General features: G+C 36.7%; 1 protein-coding gene across 9 annotated transcripts in view; it reads right to left on the reverse strand.

The window, feature by feature from the left end:
- DMD (dystrophin) overlaps window positions 1-16,527 on the reverse strand; it is a 2,070,581-nt gene that overhangs the window by 1,241,965 nt on the left and 812,089 nt on the right. For all 9 annotated transcript variants that reach the window (XM_034649821.1, XM_034649815.1, XM_034649816.1 and 6 more), the window contains one exon: window positions 6,720-6,881. In XM_034649821.1, the coding sequence (XP_034505712.1) occupies window positions 6,720-6,881 (162 nt within the window). The remainder of the gene's footprint in view (window positions 1-6,719; window positions 6,882-16,527) is intronic.

A 16,527-nucleotide genomic window follows, 5' to 3' on the forward strand; every position in this document is an offset into this window, starting at 1 on the left:
CCATTTCCAGTAACTCCCTATCCCCATCCCCAGTTTCAATCAATAATCTAGCCTCTTCAAATATTTTCTTAAGGCTAAATATTTGACTTACCTTCCTCATTAAATTATGATAATGATCAAAAGAAAACAATGCAGATGCTTTGAAAATCGTCACCATTCGCAAAGTACAGTCCCTAAAAGGACTGGAATACCTGGAAAGGCTGGAATATTTACTTTCGCTAATCATTCCTTCTCATGTGAAAAATTTTATTGTGTACTACTCAAAGTATTTTTAAAGTGTCCTGAAGTTCCAAAACTTGGCAGTATCATAAACCACTATGACAAGATATTGTCATGCTAAAATTTTTTTTTGTCATGATACCATTAAGTCCCATTTTAAAGATGGTTCTTGATGATTATAGTAAACTTGACTGGTCAATAATTCTTTGATTTTCATCTTTCTTCCCTGCTATCTTATGGTAAGATGGCAAAATCCATTTGGGGCTTGTCCACTTTTTAAAAAAGTAGCTCCTAGCACATTTGTCTGGCATGTATTTAGTGACTAAATGTGGTAAATCTTTGTGGAATTGAATAAATTCACCAAATACTTATTGAGGATCTTCTAGGCAGTCCTGATCTCTTACAGACTGAACTTTGGTGGGTAGGGAATTGAGGTCCACAGGGAAAACAACAACAAATAAACTAATTAAAAAACAAACAAAGAAGCATCAGATAGTCATAAATGCTACAAAGAAACTTACAACAGTGTCTGTGACACCAAGTATTGTCTGGGTGTGCATTTTAGATTTATAACTTCACTGTCAGCTATTTTGGGAATAAATATCTATTTGTATAAGAAAAATAAGACAGAAAAAATAGGTTGAATCTAAACTGCCTCAAAATATTCAGAGTACTTCAAGAATCTTCACTGTGACCATAGCATTATGCAGCTAGCTTCACCTTTTGTATTTAGAATGCGTAGTTTTTCACAACAGGATGCTGTAATTGAACTGCAGAATTAAGATGTACACTTTTGAATTTATAATATGAAAGATGTCCATTTCTTATTATACATCCTGTGAGGACCTGATTTTGTGCCATTTTTCAAAATATAATCAATGATGTGTAGCACATTTCTAATTTTTTGTATCTTCTGTAACGCTTGCAATTATTTCCCACACTATTAAACATATTGCAATGGTAATGGTCATTATAAATTGGGGAGTAATCAGTTCTATATGGTAACACACACAGGTAGCACTGCAATGTTAGAACAGATTTAAAATTAATTGTTTTATGTTTACCATCATATTTATATTGCTAGGTAAAAAGAAAAGAAAATATTTCTGCCACGCCTATGTGGAGTTTAATAGTAGAACCCTAATGTCTGTAATAGATCTCCATATTCTCCTTCGATGATTAAATTATTCCATTATTACATAAATCCTGAATGAATTGTTATGAGGGTTTATACTGTCTAATTCATAAATCAGCAAAGTAGGCTGTAAAGTTAGACTGTTCTAAGTCGTTTGGCACTCAAATGTGCCTATTTACACTATAAAAGTCCTTTTTATTCTATAATGAAATCGTAAACTTAATCTGATAGACCAAAATCTGCATTTAGATCTTTATTTTTTTAAGCCATTGATTTTGATAGTTTGGAATGCTTACATTTTAAAATGGCCAAATATATTTAAACTGAGTTCTAAGATTTAGCTTCAATAAACACCGGAAGACCTCAATTATGAATTGTTTTGATGTGTGGCTAATGTAGTCAGCTTAATTTAACAGCTTGCTTTAGTAAAAAGATCCCTCTTTTCTATTTGTTGACACTAAGTTTTAGCTACATTGCTGATGGGATGGAAAAAGAGACAGAAGGAAGAAATTTGGTCTGTAGTGGACCTGGAGTACCCAGAAGTTCCAGCTTGATGAGCGAAATATAGGAGCACTTTCTTTGTTGATTATGAGGTCCTCTCCTTTGATGATAATTTGTTTCCTAAACTGCTTTAAAATTTTCCCCTCTACTCATGCACATAAATCTACTATGTGGGAGATGATGCTGCAAAAGATGGCATCAGGAATCTGCAGGACAAAAGAAATAGAACAGTCACGCTACTGCAATCACCGCCAGGCAGCGCACTGCTTCTTGTGGTAATCTCAGTGATACCGCAGTATTCTCTATAAAGTGTATATCATCAACACTTCATGATATAGAGCATTTCAACCGGTACCCACGTTGGCTTGTTCTTACATACTGGAGATTCGAAATTATGAAATTACTGGCATAATCGGAAAGAAAAAATGTAGACTGAAATGTCTTCATAATTTTAAGAATTACAGACATTAGGGGCGCCTGGGTGGCACAGCGGTTAAGCGTCTGCCTTCGGCTCAGGGCGTGATCCCGGCGTTGTGGGATCGAGCCCCACATCAGGCTCCTCTGCTATGAGCCTGCTTCTTCCTCTCCCACTCCCCTGCTTGTGTTCCCTCTCTCGCTGGCTGTCTCTATCTCTGTCGAATAAATAAATAAAATCTTTAAAAAAAAAAAAAGAATTACAGACATTAAAGTGGTTATTTCCACATGACTATCATGGCTTCTACAATGATTTAGAGGCACATCCAAGGCGACTGGCACATTAAGATATGTGGAATTAGGGGACAAAGAAGAAAATAAGAAAACCAAGCCAAGTTCATCTTCGAACATCCATGCTGCAAATTCTATTTGCCTGAATTAATTCATTTCTGCAGGAATTCTCAGCTATGTTTTCTACCTTCATTCATTTCCCATAAGAGTAAGGGGATAATCAAAATAGAAGAGAGTCACCCCAACTGCCCCCCCTCATTGAAATCTTGACAATGTCATAGGTGTGAATATCAAAGAGTGAGTGGTAAGAAATGTGATGTGAGGAAAAGACTTTGGAGCAATTCAGCCATGACCAATAATGAACTCTCCAGAGTCGATCTCAACCTTTGCCACATGTAAGAAAACTCAGGAGAATTTCCAATAATTCTGACGACTGAGTCTCCCCAGAGATTCTGACATGACTGGCGTGGGGCACACCGTGGGAACTTCGATTTTTCTTACAGATCGTAAGTGCTAAAAACTAAATCTGTGTTTCAGTATGTTCTGCAGGACACTTAAGAAGTAAATAACTATATTCATGCTATGTGCTGCTTTGTAGTTAGATAATTTGATGATTTTATACTGTAAAATTCTTCTTGAAGAACTACTTATTGGTTTTTATATTTTAATCATATTATTTTTGAAATAGTTCTCAAGTGCCTGATTTCTGTACCTAGAAGATAAATTTCTCTATCTAGAAGAGTTCCTCCCACTTGCTGTATTCTATTTGAATCAATAAGATGTTACCTTAATTTTGTATTTTAATAAAAATCTCGCTTTAAATGGCCTGGCATTGGGTAGTTGATGCTGTCTGTGGTCATATGATCTGAGATTTTGGTTTGTTTAAGTGTTATTGATTGAAATAAAACACTCTGGTCACTATATGCTCTGACATCCTCGCAGTATGTAGTCTTATTGTCTAAAGGTTAGGCTTTACTCCTATGAGGTCTTGTTACTAAACAAAACAGTAAATATTTTTAATCTGATTTAGAATCGGAGGGCCCAGTTCTGTAATCATGACAGATAACTGATGAATGAACATGCTGAGGCATTGGGGAGCTCATTTCTGCCCTATAGCTACAAAGGCAAATGGAATGCAAGGACCCACCTTGATCTACATTTACTTTTATAAATAATAAGAGCACACCTATTAGAAAGTTATATGCATTGCACATATGTTCATAATACTGAGAATTTGTTATTCCCGAGAATCTCAATCTTAAAAGGCAGAAAAAGAAGGCTCTAGTAACAGATTTAAATTTAGCAGCAAAACTACTACTGCACCACACGGTGGAGTCAGACATCCACAAATCCATGGTGGCCAGTGTGTGAAATGAAATCGGAGCACATTATTTAAGATGACCAAATACGGTAATGGCATTCATTTTGTCTGGCTGGCTTCTCAGTGGCATACTAAAACAAGTACTCGATTTCTGAAAAGGGAAAGCTAAGTCCACCTAATCTTTTAATCAACAATAAACTTCCATGGAAATTGAAAGAAACAAGTTGTTTTGTATTAAGACAAACCATGAAAGTTAGCCCCCATGATATACACCTAGAAAAATGTCATTTTTGTGGCATTCTCAGTGGCTTCTTTGTCTGACAAACTCTGCTTATGTTCTTACTTCACAGACAACCACTTAACTCTCTCCTTGTTTCTTTCAAGAGAGTTTCAAATTGAGCTTCAGGAAATGTAATCCTTGAAGTAAATCTGAGTACCAGATAACTCTGTTCCAGAAAACAATTCACTTGCTGTCATCTTAAAATAAAATCTTAGAGAAGAATGTTTCAACAGCTTTTGGGTGGCCTGCATTTTCCAACATTATATATTACTAGTCGGGGAATTCAAAGTCAAGAATTATCTTGAAAATGCAGGTGCAACCAGAAATGCATGGAAAATGGATTTGAGCTTGTTAGTGCTCTAAAATTCCGTTTTTCAAGTAGATTTGAAATTTCTTAATTGACTTGTGTGCTGTTATCTGTTAAGTATTTTGAACTGTTATAATTAAAAACATTTTTACCACAGCTTTTTTGTGAAAGCCAAACAAAACACTTTATATTATGGTATTAAAAAACTAATATGTTATATTCACGTTTATGGAATCCTGCATTCATAGCTAAACAAAAGAGAACACTCACAGTCCACAACCTTTTCAACTAAACAAAGTTTTTTTTTCCCTAAGAGCTCCATTTGTTTCTAAGACAATAATAGCTATTGCATATCTCATACTTTCATATTGCTACTCATACTTTCATTTGATAAGCCTTGAAACTATATATTTATAGTACAAGTGTCCAATTTTAATATTTAATACTTATACTGTTCAAAATTTCCCTTAATTATATTCAGAAATTTATAAGCAGTCTTTAATCAAACGCTCCTCCAAGTTTATGTCACTGAATTTAAAAAAAGAAACAACTGTATTCTACCTTTGGTTTATAATCATGAAGTTCTTCTCAGTAATAATTTCCCATTCCTGTCATGCATTTTTCTAAAGCCTGCGTATAAAATTTTCTATGTGATTCAAATTGGGACAGTCTTAGGAAGAGCTAATGGTTGAGCACTGGACTAATGTAAGCTTAAAGAAATGCATATACCAGGGAGCGTTAAAATCCTGAACAGTGTTTGCTATTATCTCCCATTTACAATTTACACTTGCCCCAGTGAAAAACTATCATAAGGATGCTGTCATCAGGATTCCCCTAAACTATTCTTTCTTCTATTTCTTCTAAACTACTATTCCCCTGTTGCAATGGTCAATGAGGAAACCCTGTGCCCTGGATTTTGTAAGCCTATCAAAACCACCTATACCCTGCCCCGTGTTCTCAGGGACTTTCTTGGTCAAACTTTGACAATTTGGTAAACTACCTCACGCTATTGTGTACAATGATGCTCTGGGTACCAATTTAACTATGATTCGGTGCACTATAATTGCATTGTAACCATGATTTGTAAATCCAATACTTAATCCAAAAATTCATTTTAAAATGAAAACATTCAGGCATCTCTACCAATTAGTGGGGAGAGGGCCCTTGGGATGGGTAGATAACCTTCTAATACCCCTCACATCTCAACATACTGGTCTGAGTTATCCGTGGTTATTAGGTTCATAATATGTACTTAAGATTTGAAAAGTAGTTACATTAGCTTACTATCAGAAAATCCCAAAGATATTGAAATAAATAATACCTATTATACTTCACATATACTTAAAGGTTATTAAAAAATAGAAATATAGCATTTAGGGGCGCCTGGGTGGCACAGCGGTTAAGCGTCTGCCTTCGGCTCAGGGCGTGATCCCGGCGTTATGGGATCGAGCCCCAGGTCGGGTTCCTCCGCTATGAGCCTGCTTCTTCCTCTCCCACTCCCCCTGCTTGTGTTCCCTCTCTCGCTGGCTGTCTCTATCTCTGTCAAATAAATAAATAAAATATTAAAAAAAGAAAGAAAGAAAGCATTTAAAAAAACACTTCCCAAGGTGGAAGTTAATTTAGATACAGCCTCAATTTATTCAGTATAAAATCAACTTAGATTTATTTTCATTATTATTTTAACTCTCATTCTAGAGAAACTGGTTTAGCATATTTCAAAATTTGGATTGAACAGAGTGGAATGTGTGAGTACATGTGAGTATATACGGTAAGATTATTAGTAATAAATGCAAATTTACATCTCAAATTTTTTGCTATCAACTACTTACGACACATAACATGTTAAGAACAATGTAGAGCTCATAAGACTTACGATTCCAAAACTGACAAGGATGAGTTGATAATAAAATAGTTGAGAATGCATTTTTAATGACACCCTAAAAATACCTTCTTTACAATTTACATTCTTAAGGTTTCCCTCTAGCTTAAGTAGAGTTTAACAGTAGACTTCCATATGCTATTTCCCCACCTTGTAAGTGTCTCTACTTCAAATTTCTCCATTATATACTTTTCAAAATAAATCTTAGAGTACTAACCTGGAGCTCTTTTTCCCTCTGACCTCCGAACAGTCAAATCAGTCAATCAAAATACCCTCCGTACAACTAGTTGACCAAATTTTAGCTTAGAAATTCAGCAATGTCCTGTTCCGATAACACACCAAGTAACAGTATCTCATTCCCAGTCTACTTGCCTGCGCTTCCTGAGGCATCTGAGCTGCGTCCACTTTGTCAGCAATATAAGCTGCCAACTGCTTGTCAATGGAGGAGAGGGACTCCTGAATTACGTGCAAGGATTTTTCGATCTCCTGGGCCGACTGGATACTCTGCTCAAGCAACTTTTGCCTCCTCACGGCCTAAAGAAAAGAAGGAAGAAGGAAGTGGTTCAATGTTTCCTTGCCATAGTTTTTCTGCAATCCTGCCGCAAAGAAAATGAAGATTCTAGATTCTGCCACCATCACCTTTTTGTAAGATAGACTGCGCAGCTTCCTGCCACTCATTCAGCTCTGCTTATAAAAATAAAAATAAGAATAAGAAATAAGAATTAGCACACAGAACTACAGGACCCGGAATCTCTGCAGGACAAAAACCAAAGAAGTATGTGTATCAAGGAAAGAGTCTGGAAAAAACAGTAGTGAAAACATCTCAGTCGCTGCAATCTGTCGTTCTCAGGCCGAATGTTCCTCCTGATCTCATTATATAGTTCAAGAGATTTGGTTTACTTAGAATAGGGTCATCGTCATCACAATCCAATTCAAGATGGATAATCCACTTCCACCAGTGAGACACATATACAATCTGTTCAGAATCAGCTCCTTTCAAAAAGAGAATTTCAGATAACCATCTGGTAACGGCTTTATTTTAAATATGATTTCTACCAGTTTTGCATGGGCTTTTTTCCTCCTGTTTTCGTTCACAATTTGGATTATGGAAATAACTTGTACAATTGGATCTGTGTTACTGCTTAAGTGGAACAAATAATAAGTAATCCTAATATAGCTGCAATTAATCTTGATTGTTACTATAGGTATGATTAGGGTAATTTAACACTTTCCAAATATAACTAGCATGCTGAGCAGACTACACAATCTACCTTCAAGGACCTGCTCACCTTTAGAATAGTCCTACAAGCAAGGATTGGGACAAGCAACTTACTGAAAATTCCTTAAGTTATGCATCACAGCAAGTATTTTTATTATATGATGTGTAGACATGATTATCTGGTATGAGAGAACTATCCTTCCCACAGACCATGAGCGAGCTTTTAAAAATGACCCTGCTTGTGAGGAACACAGGGTAAAATACAGAGTCATCACATCACTACGCTGTACACCTGAGCTAACGTAACACCATGTGACAACAATACTTCAATAAAAACTATTAAAAAATTAAAAAAAGAGTATATAGTGGGATCCTTAGCTTTAAATGTATTAGAAATGCCATTATTCTTTAACGAAGGCAACTTGGAACACAGCATTACTCTATGACTAAAGCTAAAAGAGCTGCAAGTCTCGCGCTACTTACTACGGGAGTGGGAGGACATTCTCAGTATTTCTACCTGGATTGTAAATCTTCCTCAGGATTTTGCCTTAGGCTTTCCTTTCTTCTCATTCCACCCACACTTGTAGTTTCAGTTAGCCCTCTTTCGCTCTCAACTCTGTCTCCGGTCCAGATGTCCCCCTCGATCTCCACACATGCATATATATTGCCCTACTTGACAATTTTACTTAGACATCCCACAGCAACCAAAACAACAGCATGGCCAAATATGGATATATTTTGGGCCCCCTTCTCATCTACTTACCACCTCTCCAACTTGCTTTTGCTCTTGCTCTGTACTTCGCCCCTATTTCAATGACTGGCAATTATTCATTGCCTTTATTAGGCATGATTCTGGATATTTCCTCTTCCTCTATCACGTCCTTCGCCATTTTGTGTTTACTCAATCAATTCCCAATCCTTTCTTCTACCTCCTAGTATTTCTTGGTTCCATCCCTTCTCCTCCTCCCCACTGTCATTCCTCTACTTGGGGTAATTACCATCTCTTGCCTCAAATACTGTACAGCCTCTTGGGCTGGTATCCTACCCTATCATTACCCACCTGCAACACAGCTATAGTGTCATTCTAAAATGAAATGATGGCTCTCTGCTTAAAATCCTCTAGTGAGCATTTATTTTCCTGAGGATAGATGCAATACTCCTTAATATGGCTTTAAAGTCCCTTCATAGTCCCTGCTGGACATAGTCCTTGCTCAAGCTACAGAGAAATTCTATTTTTCATTCCCTAACATACACTATGACCCTCTTGATACTTGGCCTTAAACATGCTACTCCTTTTTCCTTGAACACTTCCACCTAACTTCCTTTTATTGGCTAATTTACCTTTATCCCTTAACTCTCACCTTGGAAAAGTGGATCTCTCTCTCACCAGGTGGCTGTCCCTGACACCCTGCATCCTCTCTTGTACTTTGTATTTCTGGCTCAATATGTATCACACCATACTGCAAATTCCCATTATTTTTTCCCCCTATTTCAGACTTTAAGTGTCAATGAAATCAGAGACTATGGTTGTCTTGTTCATTACTCAATACCAGCTACTAGAAAAAAAGACCAATACTTTTGTTCATGACTGAATGAATGGTGCAACAAGGCTTTTTAGTGGGAAAAACAGAGAAGTGTTCAAGTAGTCAAAAAATTGATTTAGAAAAGAATTTGGGAAAAAGGTCACCACCACTCAGACAGACACAGCCTTTGGAGAAAAGTGCGTGTGCGTGTGTGTGTGTGTGTGTTTTAATTCTGGTGTTTTTATTTTGGTATGTTGTGTATGTGCTTGGAATTAAAAATATGAGAATAGGAAAAAAATTTTAAAAATAAAAGTATCAGAATAGGATGGAACATTATTTACAGGAAACTTCAGTCTACTTCTATTAAAATACTTGATCCAAATCAGTGACCAAGACCTTGGCCTATAATCTAATTCAAATACAGTTTCCCCTTTCTTCATTCAAAACTTCAGTGAGAAGTTACATCACATCATAATTCAGTTACCAATGCTTATGGCTATAATCAGAGCTGTCTGTATTGTACAAGAGAACGTCTGTAGCCTAGCCAGACTTTCTCCAGAGAAATGGATCCCTAATGATAAAATTTCACCATTGTGACAGGTGGCTGGAGAAACCTTCCAGTCACAGCATGTAGTAATTGCCTACTCAGGCATTATTTAAATCTGGTCCTTTATCTGGCTAAAGGCAAAAACAGCCTACTCTCCTGTGCACATCTGTAGAATTTTAATATAATTGAATAGGATAAGATACAGCATAATGTTAAACCACATATCTAGCCTCAAAATTATATTTAGAACTCTAACCTTTTCTGTTGATGAGATTCTACGGATTGAAAGAAATGAAATGACCTAAGAGCTGATGGCAGAGTTGACCTCAGGTAGGTTGGCTCTTTGTTTGGCCTGGCAGTCAGTAAGAGAGACCAATATACATGGATTCTTTGATTATCTCAGGGAGTGAAAAGACCTGATGTCAATCTAAGCTTGTAGAACTCTTTGAACTAATCATGGCATAAGCTGCCTTCTATTTCTAAACACCTTGTTAGGCAAACCCTGATGGGGGGCCAGGCCTGTGGATTTTCTAGGACCCTCTGGCCACTTGACCTGTGCTATCTCGCTGGACGGAGTTGGTAGGCTGTTCCAAATCAGACTCAGATTTTTGTTGCTGGTACAGATTATGGCTGAACTATTGTTTTAAAATTTTATTCCATGTCTTCAGCTAACTCTCTTATCAGTAAGATGAGTCATATAGCTAGACAAAAACAGCAAATATGGGGAGAGCTACAAAGATACTGAGAGGCTGGCCATCAACAACAAAAATACAAAAGAAAAAACTGGAATCCTAATGATGGTTACCAAGGAGCATAAAAAAAAGCATAATGAAAAAATTTTTATTTTGGTTTTCAGAAAAATTCAAGGGAAACTAAGTTAAAATAATCAACATACATGGAAATATATTATTATTATTTCCTCAAAGTGCTCTACAGTATAAAATAAAAAACGGAATGATTTTTGTTGGCAATGGACAGTCATCTCCACAGTGAATTGCTTATTTCTTACATTTGTATTTTTTTAAGTAATAACCCTTGTGCCCCAAAATTACAAATGCTTCAACTAGAGAGCAATATGGCTAAGAAACTGTGGAAGAATGAATTTTTCATTCTGGTAGAATAAATTTCTCATGTGAAATAAAAACTGGGAATCTGAATCAAAATAAATGTATTGAAATATGAACGCAGGCTTAAAAATACAAAAAAAGTTATTTTACATGCTATTCCAATAACTTTTTACAAATCATCATTCATTAAAGGAGCTATATGTCCTCGCTACACTTATTAAAGGCACTATAAAATATAATCATTTTTATTTCATTTAATAATAGTTAAGATCATGATTGCAAATGAACTAGGAATGTGGGTGTTTTCACTATTAACATAGGACCTTCTGAGACAATTATTAGAAAGATACATTTCCCTTAGAGTTAACCTTCCTACCCAACAGCAAATACTTATTAAGCACAAAATATTTTGGAAAATTGAACTATACACATAGTCTCTTGCTATAGGAAGATAACAACCAAACCAGAAAAAAAATCTAGTAGAATGCAAGGATACAATATTTTTCAGCCTAAGAAAGAAAGAAGAAAAACAAATTTATACTTTGAGTTAAAAAAATGCCAGAAAAGTGATTCTGTCCAAAATTCCCTATTTTATATGGATGGACTTCTCTTGGTTGCATACTGTACTAATTTATATATATATATATATATATAATAGAAATTCCTGAGACATTTAATTCACTATATAGCATGAGTTAGTTTGAGGTCACAAAAATAATTTTCTTCCGGTATCTGTGGGATCTAGGGTTGGGAATGGGAGAGATTTTGTCATTATTTTGTTTCTTCTTTTAGGAGTGTGTGTGATTGTTTTACTTTATTTGCTTTTGCTTTCTGGCAGAAAACTGGAGAAAGACTTTTGATGCCTGGGCCTAATTGTGGAGGAGGTTTTCACCAGGACGCCCTTTGCCGTGGACTCCCTTGTGAAGGGGTGTAAGAGATACAAGCATGAGTGTGCAAAAGATGCACTTTAATGTCTTAGCATCTTTCACAAACTTTTTTTTTTTTTGAAATCCAATTATGTAATAAATATTCCTTTGTTGCTTACTAAGTGCCAGGCCAAGGGAGCTCTCAGTTTTGCTTTGTAAATTGCACAAAAGATCCAGGCTTAACATTGCAAAATTTACCCTTTCCTTAGCTATAGCTAAAAAAGGGATTCTTTTTAGTGGGCTGAGATTTTGAGAGACACTTCGCTTTTCAAAAATCCGGACTGTGGATTTTCTCAAGAATTGCAGATTCTTGCCCATTCTGCTTCAATTTATGGAAACAAACACCCACAGAAACAAAAAACTTCAGGCTCTGTGCCAACGAATTACCTAGGGAATTTCTAAATTGTGTTCATTAAAATTTCTAGGACAAAGGAAAGAGATGTCAATTCATTAAAAGAATGGAATATGATTTATGATCACCTTGTAGTAAAAAAATATTTATTTATTTATTGTTTATAAGTATTTGTCATTGAGACTAGAGATGTAAAATAGTTTGACTTTCATTATGTCTTATCTTCTTTTCCCTAAGCAATGAAACAGGATAGCCACTGTTCAATTACGTCTCATTTCTTTCAGTGATTTTAGCAGTAGATGAACTCAAGAAAAGCATTTCTCAAATTCTGATGCAAGTAAAGCAGCTACAAATTCTTGCAGTTTCTGCTTGGGGAAGAGCATTAGTTGGCCCCACTTTGAATGCCACTACTTTGCATAAAATAGAACAAGGAGTTAAGTACTGTTCTCCATGGGCAGTGGCTGGAGGTGGGAGTCCTGTAAGCGATGTGCTAAGACGAAATCCTACTCGTGTGGCTCTTCAGAAATTAAAATGGAGACCAAAGAGAAGCCACTAATCTGCATTATTTAACAGTCTCACTTCACTGCATAGACTGTCCTTCACCAAAAAGTTCTATTTTCTGGAGTCTCAAGTTCAGTGTGCCAGTAAATTAATGCAACTACTTCCTTTTAGTTTTTCTTTGTCATCTATTAAGAGGTTGCAATTTGTTCAAATACCAAGTAAGAAGAATACTGAATTTGACTGAATTGTTTTGGTGAATTATTTGGGAGCATTTTTTTAATTGAAGTACAGTTAACACACAATGTTACCTTAATTTCAGGGGTACAATGTAGTGATTCAACAAGTCTGTATTTACGTTATGCTATGCTCCCCACAAGTGTAGCTACCATCTGCTACCATACAACGCTATTACAATACCATTGACTATATTCCCTATGCTGTACCCTCTGTTCCCATGACTTATTTATGGCATAACTGAAAGCCTGTATCTCCCTTGCCCCTTCACCCATTTGCTTAGCTGTTTCCTCCTGACTTATGCAACTTATAAGGTATTCTTAGTCTTGAACTGAAAACAGTGAGTTCTAAGTTCTTCCTGTTCTAAGAGATGGAAATAACAAGCCTTTTCTAAAATCTTTATTGAAGTGGTGGGAAATCTGGCTCTTCCTTCATTACTCCACCAAGCTTGCTACTCTAAAACTCCATGAAGATTTGGAAGAGAATCATAGTCAGGCTGAATCCATGGTCCAGTGTGATGGCAACTTCCATTTACTCATCAATGATGAATGAAAAGTGGTACTTCAATCTTTCTGCCCCAAGCAAGGGAGGGAAACTCCAACACTATCACTTGGAGAGTCTGGGAGTCCTAAGTAAATAGGGATGGCATCTAATTACCAACTTGGACTCTGCTTATGCAGCTGAATGCTTTATTTGCTTTCTATGCCTACCTAAGTATAGAAGAAAAGAAACTGGAAATGACAGCAGAGTGAAGAGAGGGAGCAGCTTGTACTTCCTAAAGCTTGGTGTGGCAGAAACATCTCCATAGGTCAAGTAGACACTGAAAAAGGCAGCCATGCTTGAGTTGTCTAGCAGAAACATTGCTTAAGGAGCAAGAGTTCTCCATGATGAAGAGGCTTGAAGATATTTTCACTAAGCATGTTTTTCTTCTTAAAGAATTTGGAAGACAGAAGAGCTTTTATAAGACCACTTAAAGAACCTACACTTGCACCCTCCAAAAAGTCAATGCTTTGTCCTTGTTATATAAAATACATGAACACCATGAAAATGCTAGTTAATAGGAAACATTTGCCGACTTCCCTTCATTCCTACTTCTCAGGCCAATGGAGAATAATGGGACCCAGATGAAGTGGAAACCGAACTCTCCCCTTTTACTGCAGGTCACTTAGGCCATGGCTTAAGATTGAAATGGAAACAGTAGAAGAACATTAAACTGAATTTGAGATTGAAAATTTAAGCTGAACTAAGCTGGCTTTAACTTCTTAATTTCACAGAGTCTGGAAAGCAATGGGATCTATTCAGGAATGCCAGTAAGAAAGATGAAACAACCATCAGCTTGAAGTAAAATATTTCAAGTTTCTGTCCTACCTGGTTCAAACTATACAACAAACTACTGTCATAGTCAATGAATTCAGCACTTGATAAACTGAGGTAGAGACAGAGAAAAAAGATGGATACAAGGAACGGTTGGAATGTGGACCAAGGAAAGGTAGGAAATGTTTTCTGGAAGCTGTGAAGAGATAGGTAATGAAGGATCCAGGGACTATCTTTGAAACACTGAGAATTACGGTAGCATGGCATGATTAGAAAGCTTATAAAGATATACAGCAATGCCACTGGCTTATACAACAGCCAGCAAATTGCACATTTTATATCTATCTAGCAAAGTTCTAAGTATGGACTAGTGCTGCTGTCAAATGCAACACTTTGCCTACTGATTAATAATTTCAGTGAATAGCCTGTTAAACTCTCTGCAGGATAATCTGAAGGTCTTTAAGGAGGCATGGCATGGCATGGCATGAAAATGTCAGGAATTACTTAAGGACCACTAAGAAAGTTCTATTTGTCTCACAAACACATTCTCTCAACTTTTAGTTGTTTAGAACTGACAGGAGGACACCCTCAAAGAAAGTGAAATTTGAGGAACACCCTGGACCTCACTGTAGACTCGGACCTCTTTAGGGTTGATGAGAAAAAAAAAAAATTTCATTTTTCATGGTTTTGTATGGTGAAAGGAAAATAATAGATCCTCACGGAGTTACATATAATATTTCTAGATGGTTAGGTGTGTTTTCAGCATGCTGAGGAAATGCTTTTCAAAAGGAATCCAGGTAGTTATTTTCCACAAGGAATTAAATGGAGATTTTTAAAATAAAGTGGAGAGGAGAGAAGATATTTAATAGCAGGAAGGACAATTTACAACTGCTCACTGCCTCAGCAACGATCAAAAGTTTCACTTTGTTGCCTTGTTTCACATTAGCCCTACTTTTCACATTAGCCCTACTTTTCACATTAGCCCTACTTTTTCCTTAAGGAAGGAGGTCCCACACGGTGTTCCTTGGACAAGAAGACCAAAAAAAAAAAAAAAAAAAAAAAAACCCAAACCAAACAAACAACCCCAAAAAACAAAAACAAAACTGTGATTTAAGCCACTCTAGATACAACTCTTGTGGAGAATCCTGGCACAGTTAGCTTTTGCGGCATGTTTGTTAGTGTACATCATAGACTAAAAATCATTACGAAGATGTACACAAGTGTTTGTATACATAGTCTTTAAATATAAAAGAATGTTGCATTATTTACAAGGGTCATCTAGATTTGTTTTTGTTAAGGTTACTTGGTTTAAAACCACTGGGCAGAAAAATCCCAAAACCACGTGCGTGGAGCTGTCTGTAATTTCCTTTACAGGAAAAGATTATAAACGTTAAAACCACTGTGGTCATGCTTAGTTGGAACTTCATCTGTTTCAGGTCTCTGCAGGTCACTGCAGTTCTTCTGTGACCTCTGAGGAAGCACACTTGAAAGAAATATTTGGGAATCACTTTATCAATGGAACTTGACATCAGATAGCCATCACTTTCAAGTAAAGCATTGATAGAATGGTCAATGAGCTGTACAGTAATATATCTAAGACATTTCTGGATTTTTGCTGCATCCATTCATCTTCATGGGTAGGCAAATGAAATTGGTCTTCCACCCTGACAGGAGCAAACCAATGCATTATTTCTGCTTCAAAAAGGAAGTGCTGGAAGTATAACACAGTAAACCTAGAAGGAATCTACAGAGGTCATCGTGTCCCAGCCTTCTCAAGGTAACTTCAGAGACCCGCCTGGTCAGCAAAGTTTCTCTGGTGTAATGGCAAGGCGCTCTCTGATCGCACATGTGCTCATAATATGAAAGTCTAAACTTTAGCCAATTAACAGTTTATTGATATTGTAAATAATTAAAATATCACAGAATATTGCTCCTGATACAGAAGAGTGAGACAGAATGGGAGCCTAGGGATTAAGTGGGTCAGGATTGAGACCACGCGTGTAAGTAACACCCATGTAAGAGTAAAAACCCAAATCTAGGGGTAAAATCAAGATGTAAAATGAAGCAATAAGTAGAGGTCAGAAACACAAGTTGGAATGTAGCCAGTGAGAAACTTAGTTGATTTCTGGCAATTGCTTCTATTACGCAGTGACTTTTTCATAATTCAAGTATATAGGTAGGGAAAAGGCAAGGTGCTACAATTAAAAAAAAAACTGTAGCTGGTGCTCCTGAGATGAGGTATGCAGGTTATCACCCAAGTAGAAAAGGCCTCTAGTGAGGAAGAACCCAGTGAGACCAACTGTAGATAGACTGGTAGTTGTGTCAACTTGTCATTGAATGACATGCCACTTGGTGCTCCTTACTTAAGGGCAGAGATCTCCAGCCAACACAGCAATGTGACAGAGATCTCAGAGTGGAAGACCTTTCGGTGCTAGTCAATTTTTCCACTCGGGAATTCAGACCCTCAGGATAATGAGTAGACACAGGGTTTCCGGCT

This window comes from Ailuropoda melanoleuca, chromosome X (genome assembly GCF_002007445.2).
Source record: "Ailuropoda melanoleuca isolate Jingjing chromosome X, ASM200744v2, whole genome shotgun sequence".
Taxonomy (NCBI): domain Eukaryota; kingdom Metazoa; phylum Chordata; class Mammalia; order Carnivora; family Ursidae; genus Ailuropoda; species Ailuropoda melanoleuca.